A 13,884-nucleotide genomic window follows, 5' to 3' on the forward strand; every position below is an offset into this window, starting at 1 on the left:
TTTTCTTTCTTTTATCAAAAAGTTTGATATAGAGGAATGCTTACTTTTTTTTTTTTTTTTTGACTGAGTTCGTCTACTGATTAAGCCACAGGCTTCACGCAGGCCGTTCGCCGAGCCTGCTTTGGGAAAATCCTACCGTTTGTGGCTGATTTTTTTTTTTAGTTTCTTTTGATATTCTTATGAGCTGTTTTCTTGGCTTTTAGTGCTTCACTGTCAGTAGGTGATCTTGAGACTTCAAGGCGTTCTCGTGGTTCAACAGGCGACTATATTGAGCCCGATTATGTCAGTTTGCTGTGGAGGAAGAACAGGTGGACCACCAGTAAGGCAAAACAAACTGTTGTATACCTCATTTCTTAACTCAAAACTGAGTGAAACCTGCTTTAATCTACTTATAAGATAAGAAAAATGTTTTTAAAAGTAAAAAAAAAAAAAAAAAAAGTCGGTGGAGAAGCCTGCTCATACCTGTACTGCCACAAGGTGGAGGCAGATTACACACCAGTGCTTGTGAATGTCTGCTGTTTTTTTTTTTTTTTTCCTTCACGACTTGTGCACACACGTGTCTTTACATTTGTCAGAACTGAAAAATCTGCAATCCTTTGTTGCCACTTTAGTTGATTTCCTACCCTCATCTTTGTGTGTATACACTTCTTTTTAAGTTTGACAATCTTGTTTCGTTTTTTTTTTTCTCCATATTTCTGTTTGTCATTTATGACACGGTACAAGTATGTGCAGGTTTCCTCCTGTCGTGGCCCGCTCTCGGTTTCCTGTGGTACCAACGCTAACCAAAGACTTCTAACTTGATTGTACGCGAGCAACGCCGTCGTCTCGCCCATCCCCGCCTCACTGCTCAGCATCTAATCCAGGCTGCACTCCCTCCACGTCCCTCATCTTCCAGAGTCCCAAAGCGTTTCGACTGTAAGGGGATGTTTTATTGTGTTTGTTTGCATTTCTTGTGGTGAATGTGCGTCCCGTCGGTGCAGCGGTTTCAGTGCCTGTGGGCGGGGATCGGAGGGGGCTGAGCGGGCCTCTGTGACGGGCACGAACCAATGTGGCGATAGCTGGGTGATGTTTGTTAATACACGCTGAGGGTGGATCCTGTGCACGCTGTACCTGCTCAGGACTTTGTACGTCCTCCCTTACTTTCTTCCATCGCGTCTCTCTCTCTCTCTCTCTCTCTCTCTCTCTCTTTCTCAAGGACTTCTTCCTCTTCCCCTCGCTTCCCCCTTCATGTCTCCAGAAACACACGTCCTTCCCTTCACCGTCTCCTCTCTACAGACTCTGTGACACTATGCATCACGGTCCGTCCCCGCCCGGCTCAGACCCGACGGGGCTTCGGTGACACTTTTGTCTAAGGCTTTACTCCAGGCGAGGCCGTCCGGCTCTCACAAGCGCTATCCCAAAGCAAAAATCCAAATATTTAAACTTTTTTGACAAACGCAGATACCAAAGATATCTCTTTTTCTCTCTTTCTCTCTCTGTGTGTGTGTCTCTCTGTGTCCCTTCCCGCCCTGCAGCATGTGTATTAAGAGACAAAACCCAGCTCTGGCTTTTAGTCCTTAGCCTCAGTAATTCCAAAGCTTAGATGTATATTTTGGTATATCTCTGAGAAGAAGAAAAAAAAAAAAACTTGCGTGAAAAGCGTTTGTTTGTTGTAACCTCTTTTTTTTTTCTTTTTTTTTTCTGTCACAGCATGGAACTAATTGCAGAGCTGTCTTACTCTTAGTAGGTTAAAGATATAGTATTTTTGTATGTTTTTTTTGGGTGTGTCATGTGTGCGATTATCAGTTTTCCGGCCCAGGCAACCACGGCTTTCAATAAAAACCCCCCTAAAAAAAAATAAAAAATAAAAAAAAAAAAGAAAAAAAAAAGGATGACAACCATGTACATATTATGTCAGTGTATCTCGAGAAATGCGTTCTGTAAAACAATTCACGTTGGGAGCTTGGGCTGATCTAAAGGAATGTGTTCCTGTTTTATTTTCCTCCTTTTTCTTACTCTGCAGTCTATCAATTTACTTTCCAGGACTCGAATGTAAGGAGTTTTGGTTTTCACCTGAAATTACAACACTGAGAGAGGGACACTGCTCTGATATTATTACTAAAAAGAATTAAAAAGAAAAAAAAAAGAAAAAAAAAAGTAAAGGCCTCCAGTCGTGGAGGTTTAGAAATGAAAGATTGTGTAGGAGTTTTAAGTATGTGAATCAGGATACATAGATTTTGATGCATTTGTCTGCTGTATTTTTGTTTTTATACACATACAAAGATAATCTTTTACTGTAAATGTACAGTTTTTTTTTTTTGTTGTAAACATCATTAAAACTGTTTTCCAAGTGTTTTGACACGTGCTTTATCCTGTTGTATACAATGAATGCAATACTAACTATTGGGTTCAAATTTACATCGGCCTGTGCTTTACTATGTTTAGAAAATATCTCTATTACTACTACTGCAGCATGATAGCAGGCTAAAGAACTAAAACATTAGATCAGACTAAACGGTTCCCTTTTTTAGTCAGAATTAAACTTGATCTATTTGCTAAATGTCAGAAGGAGACTATTTTTCTAAGTTTTTTATTTTAACGTCCAAAGTTTACTTGTGCTTCTGTAGTATGTGGTAAAATTATAATTTCAGCTATTGTAGGGTCAAATATTTTTGATGCCCTTTAACAATATTCTGTCAAATCATTGATGGGAATTTTGGTCCATTCTTCCCAACAAAACGGAGTCAGCTTTGTAGGTGGCATCGCTCACACGCTTCCTGTTGGAGTCAGATCCAGGCTTTTTTGACGGTTACTCCAAAACATTGATTTTATTGTCCTTAAAGTTACTTTGTAGCTAACTTAGCGGGATTGTTAGTGTTGTTCACCATTTAGAAAACTGAATTTAAGCCCGAGCTTTAACTTCTTGGCTGACGTCTTGAGATGCTGCTTCGGTTTTTGTATCTGTTACTCTTTCCTGAAGTCATTTTATCAGTCTATCCTGGAGCAAAACACTCAAGAGAAGGTTGCCACATCCCTACTTCACACTCGAGATGTTTACGAGTTTCAAACATCCTACAAATGTAGAAATAATCACTTCAACATGCCTGTAAAAGTCAAGCTCTTTGCCCCTGAGTGCTTTTGCAAAAATAATCTCTTAAAATGTTCTTGCTGTGTGGCTTTTTCAGCCCATGTAATGACATTCACCAGCTTCAGCCAAGGGTTTTACAAGATGTTCTGCTTTTTCACAAGCTGAACCAGTGTTATTACTGTGAAGATCAATAGTTGCCTTCATTTTTGCTCCAATGAGAATCAAACCAGTAGCTGTGTTTAAGCCTCTGGGTTTGATGAAGGCAAACAGAAATAACTTAAGAAGCTGACATAAAACAGGAAACGTTTAGTCTGATTTAATGCCAGACAGTGATGGAAAAAGGTTGTCTTGTTTTACACAACGCATGTAACTATCTGTTTTCAGTGGTACAAAACCTCACGTCTGCTTAAAAATCCAACCACATCTTATCTAACCAACCACAAAAAAAAACAAAAAAAAATGAGGTGCTTATCGATACAAAAAAAAGCAAAGAAAAAAGAAAAGTCTTTACATAAAAAAAGAGAAAAAAAACAGGCAATAATTTTCCATTCGTCTCAGCTGCAATTAGCTTCTCTGTTTCTGAAAGTGCGTCGCTACGGAGCCGCAGCGGGCCGAGGGCCGGTGGGGACAGCCTCATATGGATCCTTATCCTTCGGCTTGCCCTGGCTCTGCTGCAGAGAAGAGAGACGAACTGCGTGAACATATGCTACGAGTCTACGTAATTTAAAAGATCATTGAGTGTTACAAACTTGATTTCACTGTTCTGATGGTTTAAACTTGTACTGAACAGACTCACAAATAAGCCAAAGACATTTGAGCTATGGCCTAAAATGAATTTGTCACGTCTTTTGATCTTCCCCAAATTTTCTGACGATTCACAGAGTCTGAAATGCTTCAACATATTTGACTGGTTTACCTTAGGTCTCTTCTTCCTGCCAGTTTTTCCCTAAGAGGACAAAACACCATCGTGAAAAATGAAGAAGGTGAACAAGTGGGAATTTGTTCGTTCAAGTTTTTTGCACACCTTTGCTTTTTTGGGGTCAAGCACTTCGTAAGCATCAGTGTCCTTTGGCCTCTCGAGTTCCTAGAACAAAATGAAATAATCGGTACATAGATGAGAACACAATTACCAAAAATCTGACTATTTAAACTGTGAGAATGCTGACCTTACCTGGTAAATGCCCCCTTTTTCTTCCTTCATTGTGAAAGAGAAGAATAAAACAATTAAGATCAAATGCAAAGTACATAGTTTATATGAAAAGTTGAATAACCATCACCGGCTCTATTTGTATAAAAAGACATTAGAGACATGATTTGAAGCTTGGATACTCACAAGGTCCGGTTGAACTCGTGGCATTTTGGAGAACTGAACCAGGATGAAGCAAACGGAAAGTATTAAATCTAACATTTCAACCACCTTTACAAACAAATGAAGAATTTCCATCAAAGTACAACAGGAAAACAGCATAAACATTTTCTGTTGCCCGCTGTACGACCAGAAGGTAAAGCTCAGCAACAAGTTCTTCCAGGACTGTGGATCTCTGCAGCTCCTCCAGAGTTATCTGTGCTGCTGCCAAACTTCATGTTTGGTCTGCCGGTTTAGGCGGATGCTGACGACTTGGTAGGTTTGCATTTGTGCCTTCTTCACATTTTTTGATGACGAATTGAGTGGTGAGATGTTCAAAGCTCAGCATGGTGTTTGGTGAACTGACCTCAAACCTCTCCAAAGGACACGTCAGCTCTGTTCTTTGCTCTGCATGACGTTGTTTGTTTTGCTTATATTCACTGGGTTTTATGTTTACACAACAATATTTCTGGCAGAACAAAAATATGCTGATTTTTCACCACAAGTTTCCTTCCATCCACTTTCGCTACGATGACAGTTTTGTTATATTCTTCTTGTGTATTCTACAAATTAGATGTTAATATTTCAATACGAAGGACAAATATCTATTTAATTCAATATGTCTAAAACGTGTATGGACGTGGAATTGTCAGGTATAATTGATTCACAAAGTTTATTGGATTTTTGCCTTGCAGTTAATTTAACTATAGTCTGCCTCTATCAGAAGATGAAATGAAATGAAAATGTGAAATCTCATTTAAAAATATTTGATCATTTTCCTATCAGTTACTTTAGACACTCACCTCTGTTTTTTCTCCTGCACTCTGAGAAATATTTTTTTTTACACTTTTAACCATCAAATAGTCATAATTAACTATATTTCAGTTTCATAATCAAGTTTCCATCGACCGATGCTTATCTGTGTGAGACTGCTCTGAAATTTGGTCCACCTTTGCTGAAACTCACTTTTTCTCTGAAGAACAGCGCCGTTGCAGCAATACAGTAAACCATCAGAAACGCGTCCAGAAAGTAGCAGATGACCGGATCAGTGAAAAAGGTTTCTGCAGAACAAACAAACAGAAAACAGAAACAGGATGCTATACAACTGTTTCAGACTGTGCGCAACTGTATCATGAAGTTTCAAATTGTGATATTTGTGCAGTGGACGATCTGTTTGGGGTTGGGTGCCTTGTTGCAGAGTGAATTTGGAAGAGATAAGCGGTCTCGCTGATGGTACAACATGATAAGAAAATGCTTGCAGTTTGTTGCAGGAAGGGGACTTTTTGATCTATGACCAAGTTTCAAATTTGGCTTCCAGCCCCTAACACACTATGACGTGTTTCACGCAGCACGCAACGCTGATATCTGCAGAAAACCACTACTGAGCTCTGAAGCTCTATTTTCCGTCTAATTATCTGAACTTTATGCTAAATGCCCATGCTGCTATTTTTGTCCATCACAGTTATTGTGCTCTTCACTCATTTGCTGGTGTGTGGTTTTTTTTAGCTGCAGGACGTTGCTTGCGCGTGCTTCTGCAGTGATCTTCTCTCTTGCAGAGGAAGTTCTGTTGATGTGTCAAACACCTTTCCGATCCCAGAATGACCTACTTGAAATTTGTTGCTGTTTGCCGTTCAGTTCAATCGTGCCGTTTCTGTTTCAGTTCATGATTTAGGCTCAGTTTTCAATTTCTAAAGCAAAAATCCGGTAGTCAAGTTCTGAATTGTACATTTTAAAAGTTTGTGTTCACAGGAAGCACTTCTTTTTTTCTACAATAGCACCCAAGCAAGGGTTTGAGCTCTTTTTTTTTTTTCCTGAAGCAAAATCTATACTAACTGCATTATCTTATTTTTAGATCTCTGATTCTTCATGCAAAATCTGATTACAAATAAAAGAATCATTACATGCAGCCATTTAAATGACACTGTGCTTTTTTAGGAACAGAAACACAGGAAGAAACTATAAATGGACCCGTTTGTGTGTGTGAACTGGATGGAAACAAAAAAAAAGGGCATTACAGCGAGACGGATGAGAAAACTGAGAGAGACCCCTTCAGAACAGGAAATAAGAAAACTACATATCTGCAGCTGAAAACCTTAAATGTCTTCCTGTCAGTGCGATGGGCTGCTGTGAGGTTTCTGTGAGGCTCTTTTATCTTGGTGTGCGGTCGGAACAGCAGCCTTATAGTGAGAAAGAGGACAGCCACGGCAGATTCAGAGGCTTTAACGTCTTTCTCTCAATCATCTGAAGCTGCTTCAGAGCGCAACAGTTCTTCCATTCAGACGTTATTTTTATGCTTCTAAAAGCAACAACTGTGTCATTTCTGCTTCGATGAACACGTTTGGAAAGCTAAACTTAATAGCAGCGATGCTAACGTTCGGACCTTATCGTGTTTTGTCCTCTGGAAATGTGCGCACTGATACTGTGTTGTAAAAATGTTTTATTTTTTTGGCAGCCTGAAATAATCAGCAATACATTAGAAACTGTTCTTCAAAGTTTCACTCTGAGAAATATAGTGTAAAATTTCGGACACCCTTTTCACTTTGCTAGTTAGCTTAGCTCAGGACCAACAATCATGGCAGCATCATTTAGACATGTGATTTAATCTTAAACCTAGTTTAGTTTTCCTCTTGATTTGAACACAAAAGTAACTTAAAGACAAAACAGCATAACAAAATAATTAAAAGTAATTTTGTGTTACGCTGTTTGTGTAGCTTGAAAATAAGTTTCACACAAAGGAAATATGGCAACGTTTTGACGGTTCTCTCCGGTACTTAGCACCAAGAAACATTCCCATATCCTTTGCACAGAGAAAGAAGTTTAAGTCTTTTTGAAAGATGACTTCCTGTTCTTTAAGTGCTTCCTACTCTAATTTGAAGAAAAAATATGCCAATCCACTCCGAATTACTCTTCAGACCCAAAACACGCAGGGTTGTAAAAAAGTGCTTGGCCCCTTACACGGTTCTATGGCTTTTATTTTTTTTGTCACAAAGTATGTATCAAGTTGTCAAACAAATTTAAATATCAGACAAGGACAACTTGACTAAATACAAAATGCAGTTTTGAGATAATTATATAATTTACTCAAAGATAATATATTTGGTTGGTCAACCTTTGGTAGCAACTATTGCCCTGAAGTGATGCCTGGCATTGAATCTTTTACGTCACTGATTTTTCTATTCCAGTCATGTTGGAGAGTTTTTCAGCTTGACGCCACATCATTTCATTTGAATTAATGTCTATACTTTGACTAGGTCACTCTAAAATGTTTATTTATGTAGAAGGGGAGCTGCTGATGTGCTTTAGCAAACGGTCACAAACTGTGGTGGCCGGACATCGTCCCTCAGGGTTTTCTGCTTGACAGCACAAATCGTAGTTTCGCCAAAACATCCAGATCCTGAAGCATGAAAGGAGCTCAAGTCCATCACACCACCACCACCCCACTGTTTGACTGTTTTGTTTCCAGTACAGGGTCAGTCGTGTAACTCTCTGTCACTGACGTTAACAGAGGTGAGTGAGGCCTGCAGTGCTTTGTATGTTCTTCTTTGGTGAGTTGTTGATGGACTTTTGGAGTAATTTTGGTGGAAAGGTTCACACCTGTTAAGTGTTTTGTCTGTTTTTGGATAGTTTGATGAAGTTCCAAACGCATTAAAAATGGATCTGATACAGACACGTCTATCACAGATGACCTTGCAGTCCAACCAAAAGAAAACTATTAACAATATATTTTAAATCCACAGAGAAATAAAAATCCAACTTATCTGAGGATTTGTTTTTATGAAAACGTGTGTAAAAAGAGTCTAAAATATTACCTTTCACCACTGTGATGATAATAAAATCTTTCATGAATCGCATTAATAACATCAGACTCATTTAGACCATAGTGTTACCATCTAGAAAAAAGAATGGCGGCTTTTCCATCTTTCCATTCAAATAACAGCAATGTGCCATTAATTATAAAAATATTGATCAGACTCCTCACATTCCGGATCTTAGTGATTGTCGCGAGCTAATAACTTCAATATGTAGCTGATCGCATGATCACTTTTAACTGTCTGAATTTAATTTAATATAGTCTTTTAAAATATAACAGTGATCACAGTAAAGTAGACCAAAATAAATATCAGGACTTAGAGCATCTCTTTGATTGTTTTTCTCTTCTTTTTTTTTATCTAGAACTTAAAATAGAAAGTCTGTGAGAAATCTAAATTATATCCCCTTCTAAAAACAAATGTGAACCAACGAAACAAAGCAAAACAAAAAATACCACAACATACAATCTTCTTTGACTTGCATCTTTTAAGACTTTCATGCAAAACACAGGGATAAAATTACCAATATGGCAATTTTATCCCTTTGCAATAGAAAATGTACTTATATATATATATATATATATATATATATATATATATATGCTTTTCAAAAGGAAATATACTTTTGAATTTCTGCAACAAGTCAAATTTTGGATTTTCAGATAAGTGCTCACTCATATTTCTTTATCTTCTGTCTTACTGTGTCCCAAGTTTTGGCAGCTTTTTGTAAAATACAAAACTGAACATGGAAATGATCCTTAAACCAACAAAAACAAAATAAACTTGCACTCAAGATAAAAAGCATCAGTGTGACAATAAAGACATACGTCATAATAACTGATCTAAATGTTTCAGAGTGTTGTGTTTTGTTGATCCGATGTCGATCGTAAGGGTCATGCTGAAAGTTCGGACAAGGTGTACAAACTTCTTTAAATTAACTCGGAGCTCAATTTTCATAGTTTACGTGACATAAATCTTAATCACAAATACCGAAATCTGAAGAACATTTTGTCACAAGCTCAGAAAAGCTAGTTTGACACAAACTTTCTTTTTGTTTCACTTACCTTCACAGCAAACAGGCATGAACAGTGCAAAGAGCACAAACACGCCTGTCATCCATGAATCCATGACTCTGTCTGCCAGTAAAAATAATTGTTTTACTCTTTTCGTCAAGCAGCTGCGAGTCGCCTCACGGTATCGTCTGATCCCTCTGCGTAGAGGAAGAGGCTGAATGACAACCCACTAGTGGACTGAGACAGTAAACTACAAAGTTGTGTTGCAACCCTGAACACCCACCGGTGGTCTCGCCTGCTCTGTTCATTTCATCTGATCAGAATCTGCATTTACAGACTAAACGTTGCCACCTTGAGGGTCTACGCTCAGGTTATTCCTCTAAAATGCATGTGTAGGCTTATTATTAAGCTAATTCTGGATGCAAATAATAACCAGTGGAGTTAAAGCTAATTAACTTGGTTGCAAGAGAGGAATAAAATTGCCTGCTCAAGTTTTTGTCTTCAAATCTTGCACATTAACGGGTTCTTTCTATTGGAACGTCTTCACCACCTTTGAGGATATTCAACATTCACAAAACTTTGACTGAGGCCTCTTTTTGGCAACAGGAAAACCTAAAAATATAACTGTTTAAAAGGAATAAACTGAAAAAAAGTCTAATTTATTTATTTTGCAAATGAAAATAAAACGAATGAAAGAAAACAACATTTATTTTCCTTCACTGTAAGATAAAAAACGGCATTGCAATATTGTTATTTTTCTTTTTGAAAATGACAAAAGAAAATCCAAATAAAAACTTGGAGCAAATAAAAACAAATAAAAGCTACGTAGTCAGTGCATTTATCAAGCACGAATAGATGGAGACAGGCACATCTGACTGCTCTACGCTATTCAGACATCTGTAACTCTAAAGGTCAGGAGAAATGGTAAATGTTAGTGGGTTTGTGTTGAGGAAAGAGAAACAGTTCAGCATTCTTCCAAAGCCTTGTGCATTTCTGAAGTTGCACAATCACGCCGATTTGAGGAAAACATCTAAACTGGCTGCAGGCAGATATTATAAATATTGTAACAAATCCTGGTGTGTTTGGGGATAAATACGAGGGTAACAAGCCAAAAATTGATTTGTAAATAAATGTATACCTATGGAAAACGCTGCGTGTGGAAAAAGTTGGCAATTTAACTAAGGAAAATCTGGCCGTTAACCTTAGTGCCCGGTATTAAGCTGAGTCTAATTGCTGATGAGAATGTGCAAAGGCGTTCGCGATGTCTAAGAGAGACAGGAAGGTGGGAACAAGTTGATTCCTTGTGTTACAAGCTAAACATAAGTATAAAAGAAACCCAATTTTAATCTTCCTTTTTATATATATATATATATATTCTTGATATGAGCTTTAAAATGTAAGTTTTCATCAGTTACAACCCCCAAATATTTGTAAGAAGACACAAGCACAACACAGGAACCTTTAAAGGATAAAATACAGGGCAGAACCTGTGTAGCCTCAGTTTCCTGTTCTTAGGTGTCATGAACAGCACCAGGTGTGGTTTCTGCTGCTCTTTCAAGGTTTGACGTGTCAAGTTATCAGTGAAATTCTGCACACATCTTGGTTTTTAACAAGTATTTGCGCAACTGTTTCCTTTCCATCATGTGAAATTAGTCAATCTTTTCTCCTCCGACATCATGCAACAGTCGGATGTCTTTTTTTTCCCAGGCAAGCTCGATAAACTGGATAGACAGTTATTGTTTGTGAAGATCCCAGTAGCAGTTTCTGAAATGTACACAGTTCAGACAATCAACCTAAAACAGCTGTGCCATGTTAGAAATCAATCAGATCCCGTTTCTCCCTGACTCTAAATCTCATTAAACTTCAGGAAGTCTCCTCACCACGTCTAGATTCAGAAATGTAAATATGTACTGCTAAGAATACTGATTTCTTATTTGTATTGACAGCAAATTGAACAACTATCTCTAGTAAATCGCCCAGAGAGCGTATCATTTTGAGCATGTTTTCTGTTTTTGCTTCTATAATTGATAAAATGGTTTCATAACTAATAGCCAGTTTCATGGAGTTTTGTTTTTATGAGTGCTTCTGCATCAATAATTATCTGCATAACTTTCTTTTTGACTAAAGTAACATCACTGTTGGACAATGTTTCCTATCATTTGAAGCTGTTGCAGAACTGCAGAGCTCCTTCAGTGACAGACCACTGCATCCACGGCAGATACAGGATTATTATCCCAGATCCGTTCTCCATGCAATTCTGGGATCGATAACATCTCTGCTCCCAACAAACTCCATAAATGTTTAAATATCTTCTGTTTTTGCATTTGTTTCCCCCTCCCCCATTTTTTCTTAATAGTGCCTTTTTAAGCACTATTAAGTGCATAAAATACACATAAGCATTTTGTTGTTTCAATGCAGATATTCATGCACAACTTGTCATTTTAAAATCATCCCACTCACTTGCACGTTTCCCTTAAACGGAGTGTGTTATTTTCAATATCTGTGCAGCTTTACTTGTCCTATTTTGTAAATTTGCACTTACTGAACAGTTTCTTCATCTTTTTTAAATTTTACCTTAGTCTGAATAGGCATGCTTCTATTTACCTTTAACTTGCTGCTGGTGCACCTGAATTTCCTCACTTTAGGACAATAAAAATATTTCTATTATATTCTATTGTATTTGTAGATATGTGTTTTCTCCAGCTCGACTGTTTCGTAATCAGAGCCTCGCTCGCACCTGTGTCCAGCCAGATGACCTCAATCATTGTTGCACTGAATAAATACTAGTGTTTGCTGGTTCGGATGTCACGTGACTTTCTCGGTGTTTCTTAAGCGAGAGTCACATGACCCTGATGCCAGAGCTAGCAGTGGTGATAAAGTGTCAAATGCGAGCTTATTGACCTCTAAACCTCTTCATACAGACACAAGAAATCTGAGACCAGCAAACACCGACTGTATTAGGTTTTTCTTCTCGGTAACATTGCTTTGTAAGTCTTCTACTTTCGTCTGTCTTTTTGTTTTTCTCTCTTTTGCGACGCCAACGTTAGCCTAGCTAGCACGGCCCAGCTAACTGTAGCCAACTAACTGTTGTGGTGTTGTGATTTTTTTTTTTTTTTATCCCGGAGGAAAACAATATGATCTCTGCTGGCGGACAGCCTTGGCGTTGGATGGGAGTGATGTTACCGCTCATTTTAGGTGAGTAATTGCTTTATGTTACAGCGACTTTACTGGAAAACGACGTTATCAGCTCGAAAGCTGGCAGATATTCAACCTAAATGATGAAATGTTAAAACCAAGCAAGCATGCAAACGGTTACTAAAATGATACAGTTGAAATAAAAAGCAAAGTTTTGACGTATGTTTTTTCTTTACATATTTAATGTGTTTTATGGAGTCACGTGAATTTCTGAAGCTTTCATTTTCATCCTCGCCCGCTTCTTCTCCAGTTGCTTGTTTTGTTTCAGGTCAGCCTTAAAAAGTGGAGATGGGTTTTCTAAAAGTTTAAATTATGAAGAAATGGCATTCTAATCATATCTTAATCTGTTTTGTTCTAAAAAAAGGTATGTTGCGCTTTAAGAGTCTAAAACATTACATTACTACATGTGAAATCCTTAAATTTAATCTTAGATATTTCCATAAAACATGCAACAACTGATCTGTGTCTTTAGTGGTTAAAATAGTTACAACGCTTTTATTTGACTATAATGAGGTCAGGTTTGTTATTGTACAATACATTTTAACAATAAAATTGCAGCTAATATTTTTGCCTTGTGGTAAGAAAGACATTGAGCTTGTGTTCTTAAATCATAAAATTAGGATCCATTAACATTTCTCAAACAATCTTGTCTGCATGACCTAATTTGGCATTTGCTCATGTATTAAATCAGTATATTTGGCATACAAGTGATTCAGATATCAGACCATCTTCAGGCGAATCAAAACCGTTTTGTCTGATCTTAAATTTCAGCAATAAGCCCTGGTGCATGAATTTAAAGAAAAAAATGCCTTATTGTTTGAAATTCTCTAAACTGCAAACCCCAGTAGTGATTTAATTAGCTTTTTTTTTGCCGATGGCTAACAGATATGGGTAAGGCTGTGTATTGTTAAAAACCTCACAATTCAATTTCAATTCTTTGAGCCACAATTTGATTAGATTTTAACATTTTCAATCTACTACCTGAGTCATTCTGTCATTAAAGCCCCATAAACTCAAAGAACTACTTTCACTTTTTCCCCCCCCACATCTAAATGAAATGATTTTTAGATGGTCTTTGACTGGTGGTAACGTTCTCTGTATTCCAATCTGTGAAAAATACTACAGAAAACAGGTTGACAAAGTAGTATTTTATTCCTAACAAGGTGATTCTCACAGAGCTAATGGCTGAGAAACGTACATGCAGTGGATGATGAACTGGAGGACGGAGAGTCTCTCGGGCCTTTGTTGGATTTTTCTGGTCAACTCTAGTCCCTGCTGCAGGGTTTGGGTCACAGGTGCCAAACTCCAGTCCTGGAGGCCCACTGCCCTGCAACTTTTAGATGTGCCTCTGCTGCACCACACCTTAATAGAATAATTAGGTTATTAGCAAGGCACTGGAGAACTGATCTACACAAGGAGGCTGTAATTAAGGCATTTCAATCCAGCGCGTGTTTT

The 13,884-nt window shown here is 37.8% G+C and overlaps 2 protein-coding genes across 2 annotated transcripts in view; one reads left to right on the forward strand and one right to left on the reverse strand.

Moving 5' to 3' along the window:
• Positions 1 to 44: 44 nt before the first annotated feature.
• Positions 45 to 11,952, reverse strand: LOC103140329 (T-cell surface glycoprotein CD3 zeta chain-like). Its single transcript, XM_007555431.1, has 8 exons — positions 11,839 to 11,952; positions 9,286 to 9,431; positions 5,379 to 5,473; positions 4,401 to 4,433; positions 4,239 to 4,262; positions 4,092 to 4,151; positions 3,984 to 4,013; positions 45 to 3,738 (listed from the first exon to the last, which is right to left on the reverse strand). The coding sequence occupies exons 2-8, from the start codon at positions 9,347 to 9,349 to the stop codon at positions 3,661 to 3,663; spliced, it is 384 nt and encodes a 127-aa protein (XP_007555493.1). The 5' UTR covers positions 9,350 to 9,431; positions 11,839 to 11,952; the 3' UTR covers positions 45 to 3,660.
• Positions 11,953 to 12,064: 112 nt separating this feature from the next.
• Positions 12,065 to 13,884, forward strand: part of lamp1b (lysosomal associated membrane protein 1b) — a 5,912-nt gene continuing 4,092 nt past the window's right edge. Inside the window, exons 1-2 of the mRNA XM_007555430.2 lie at positions 12,065 to 12,221; positions 12,360 to 12,429. Coding sequence (XP_007555492.1) covers positions 12,369 to 12,429 — 61 coding nt within the window. The 5' untranslated portion in view covers positions 12,065 to 12,221; positions 12,360 to 12,368. The remainder of the gene's footprint in view (positions 12,222 to 12,359; positions 12,430 to 13,884) is intronic.

This window comes from Poecilia formosa, unplaced genomic scaffold, assembly GCF_000485575.1.
Source record: "Poecilia formosa unplaced genomic scaffold, Poecilia_formosa-5.1.2 Scaffold70, whole genome shotgun sequence".
Lineage (NCBI taxonomy): Eukaryota > Metazoa > Chordata > Actinopteri > Cyprinodontiformes > Poeciliidae > Poecilia > Poecilia formosa.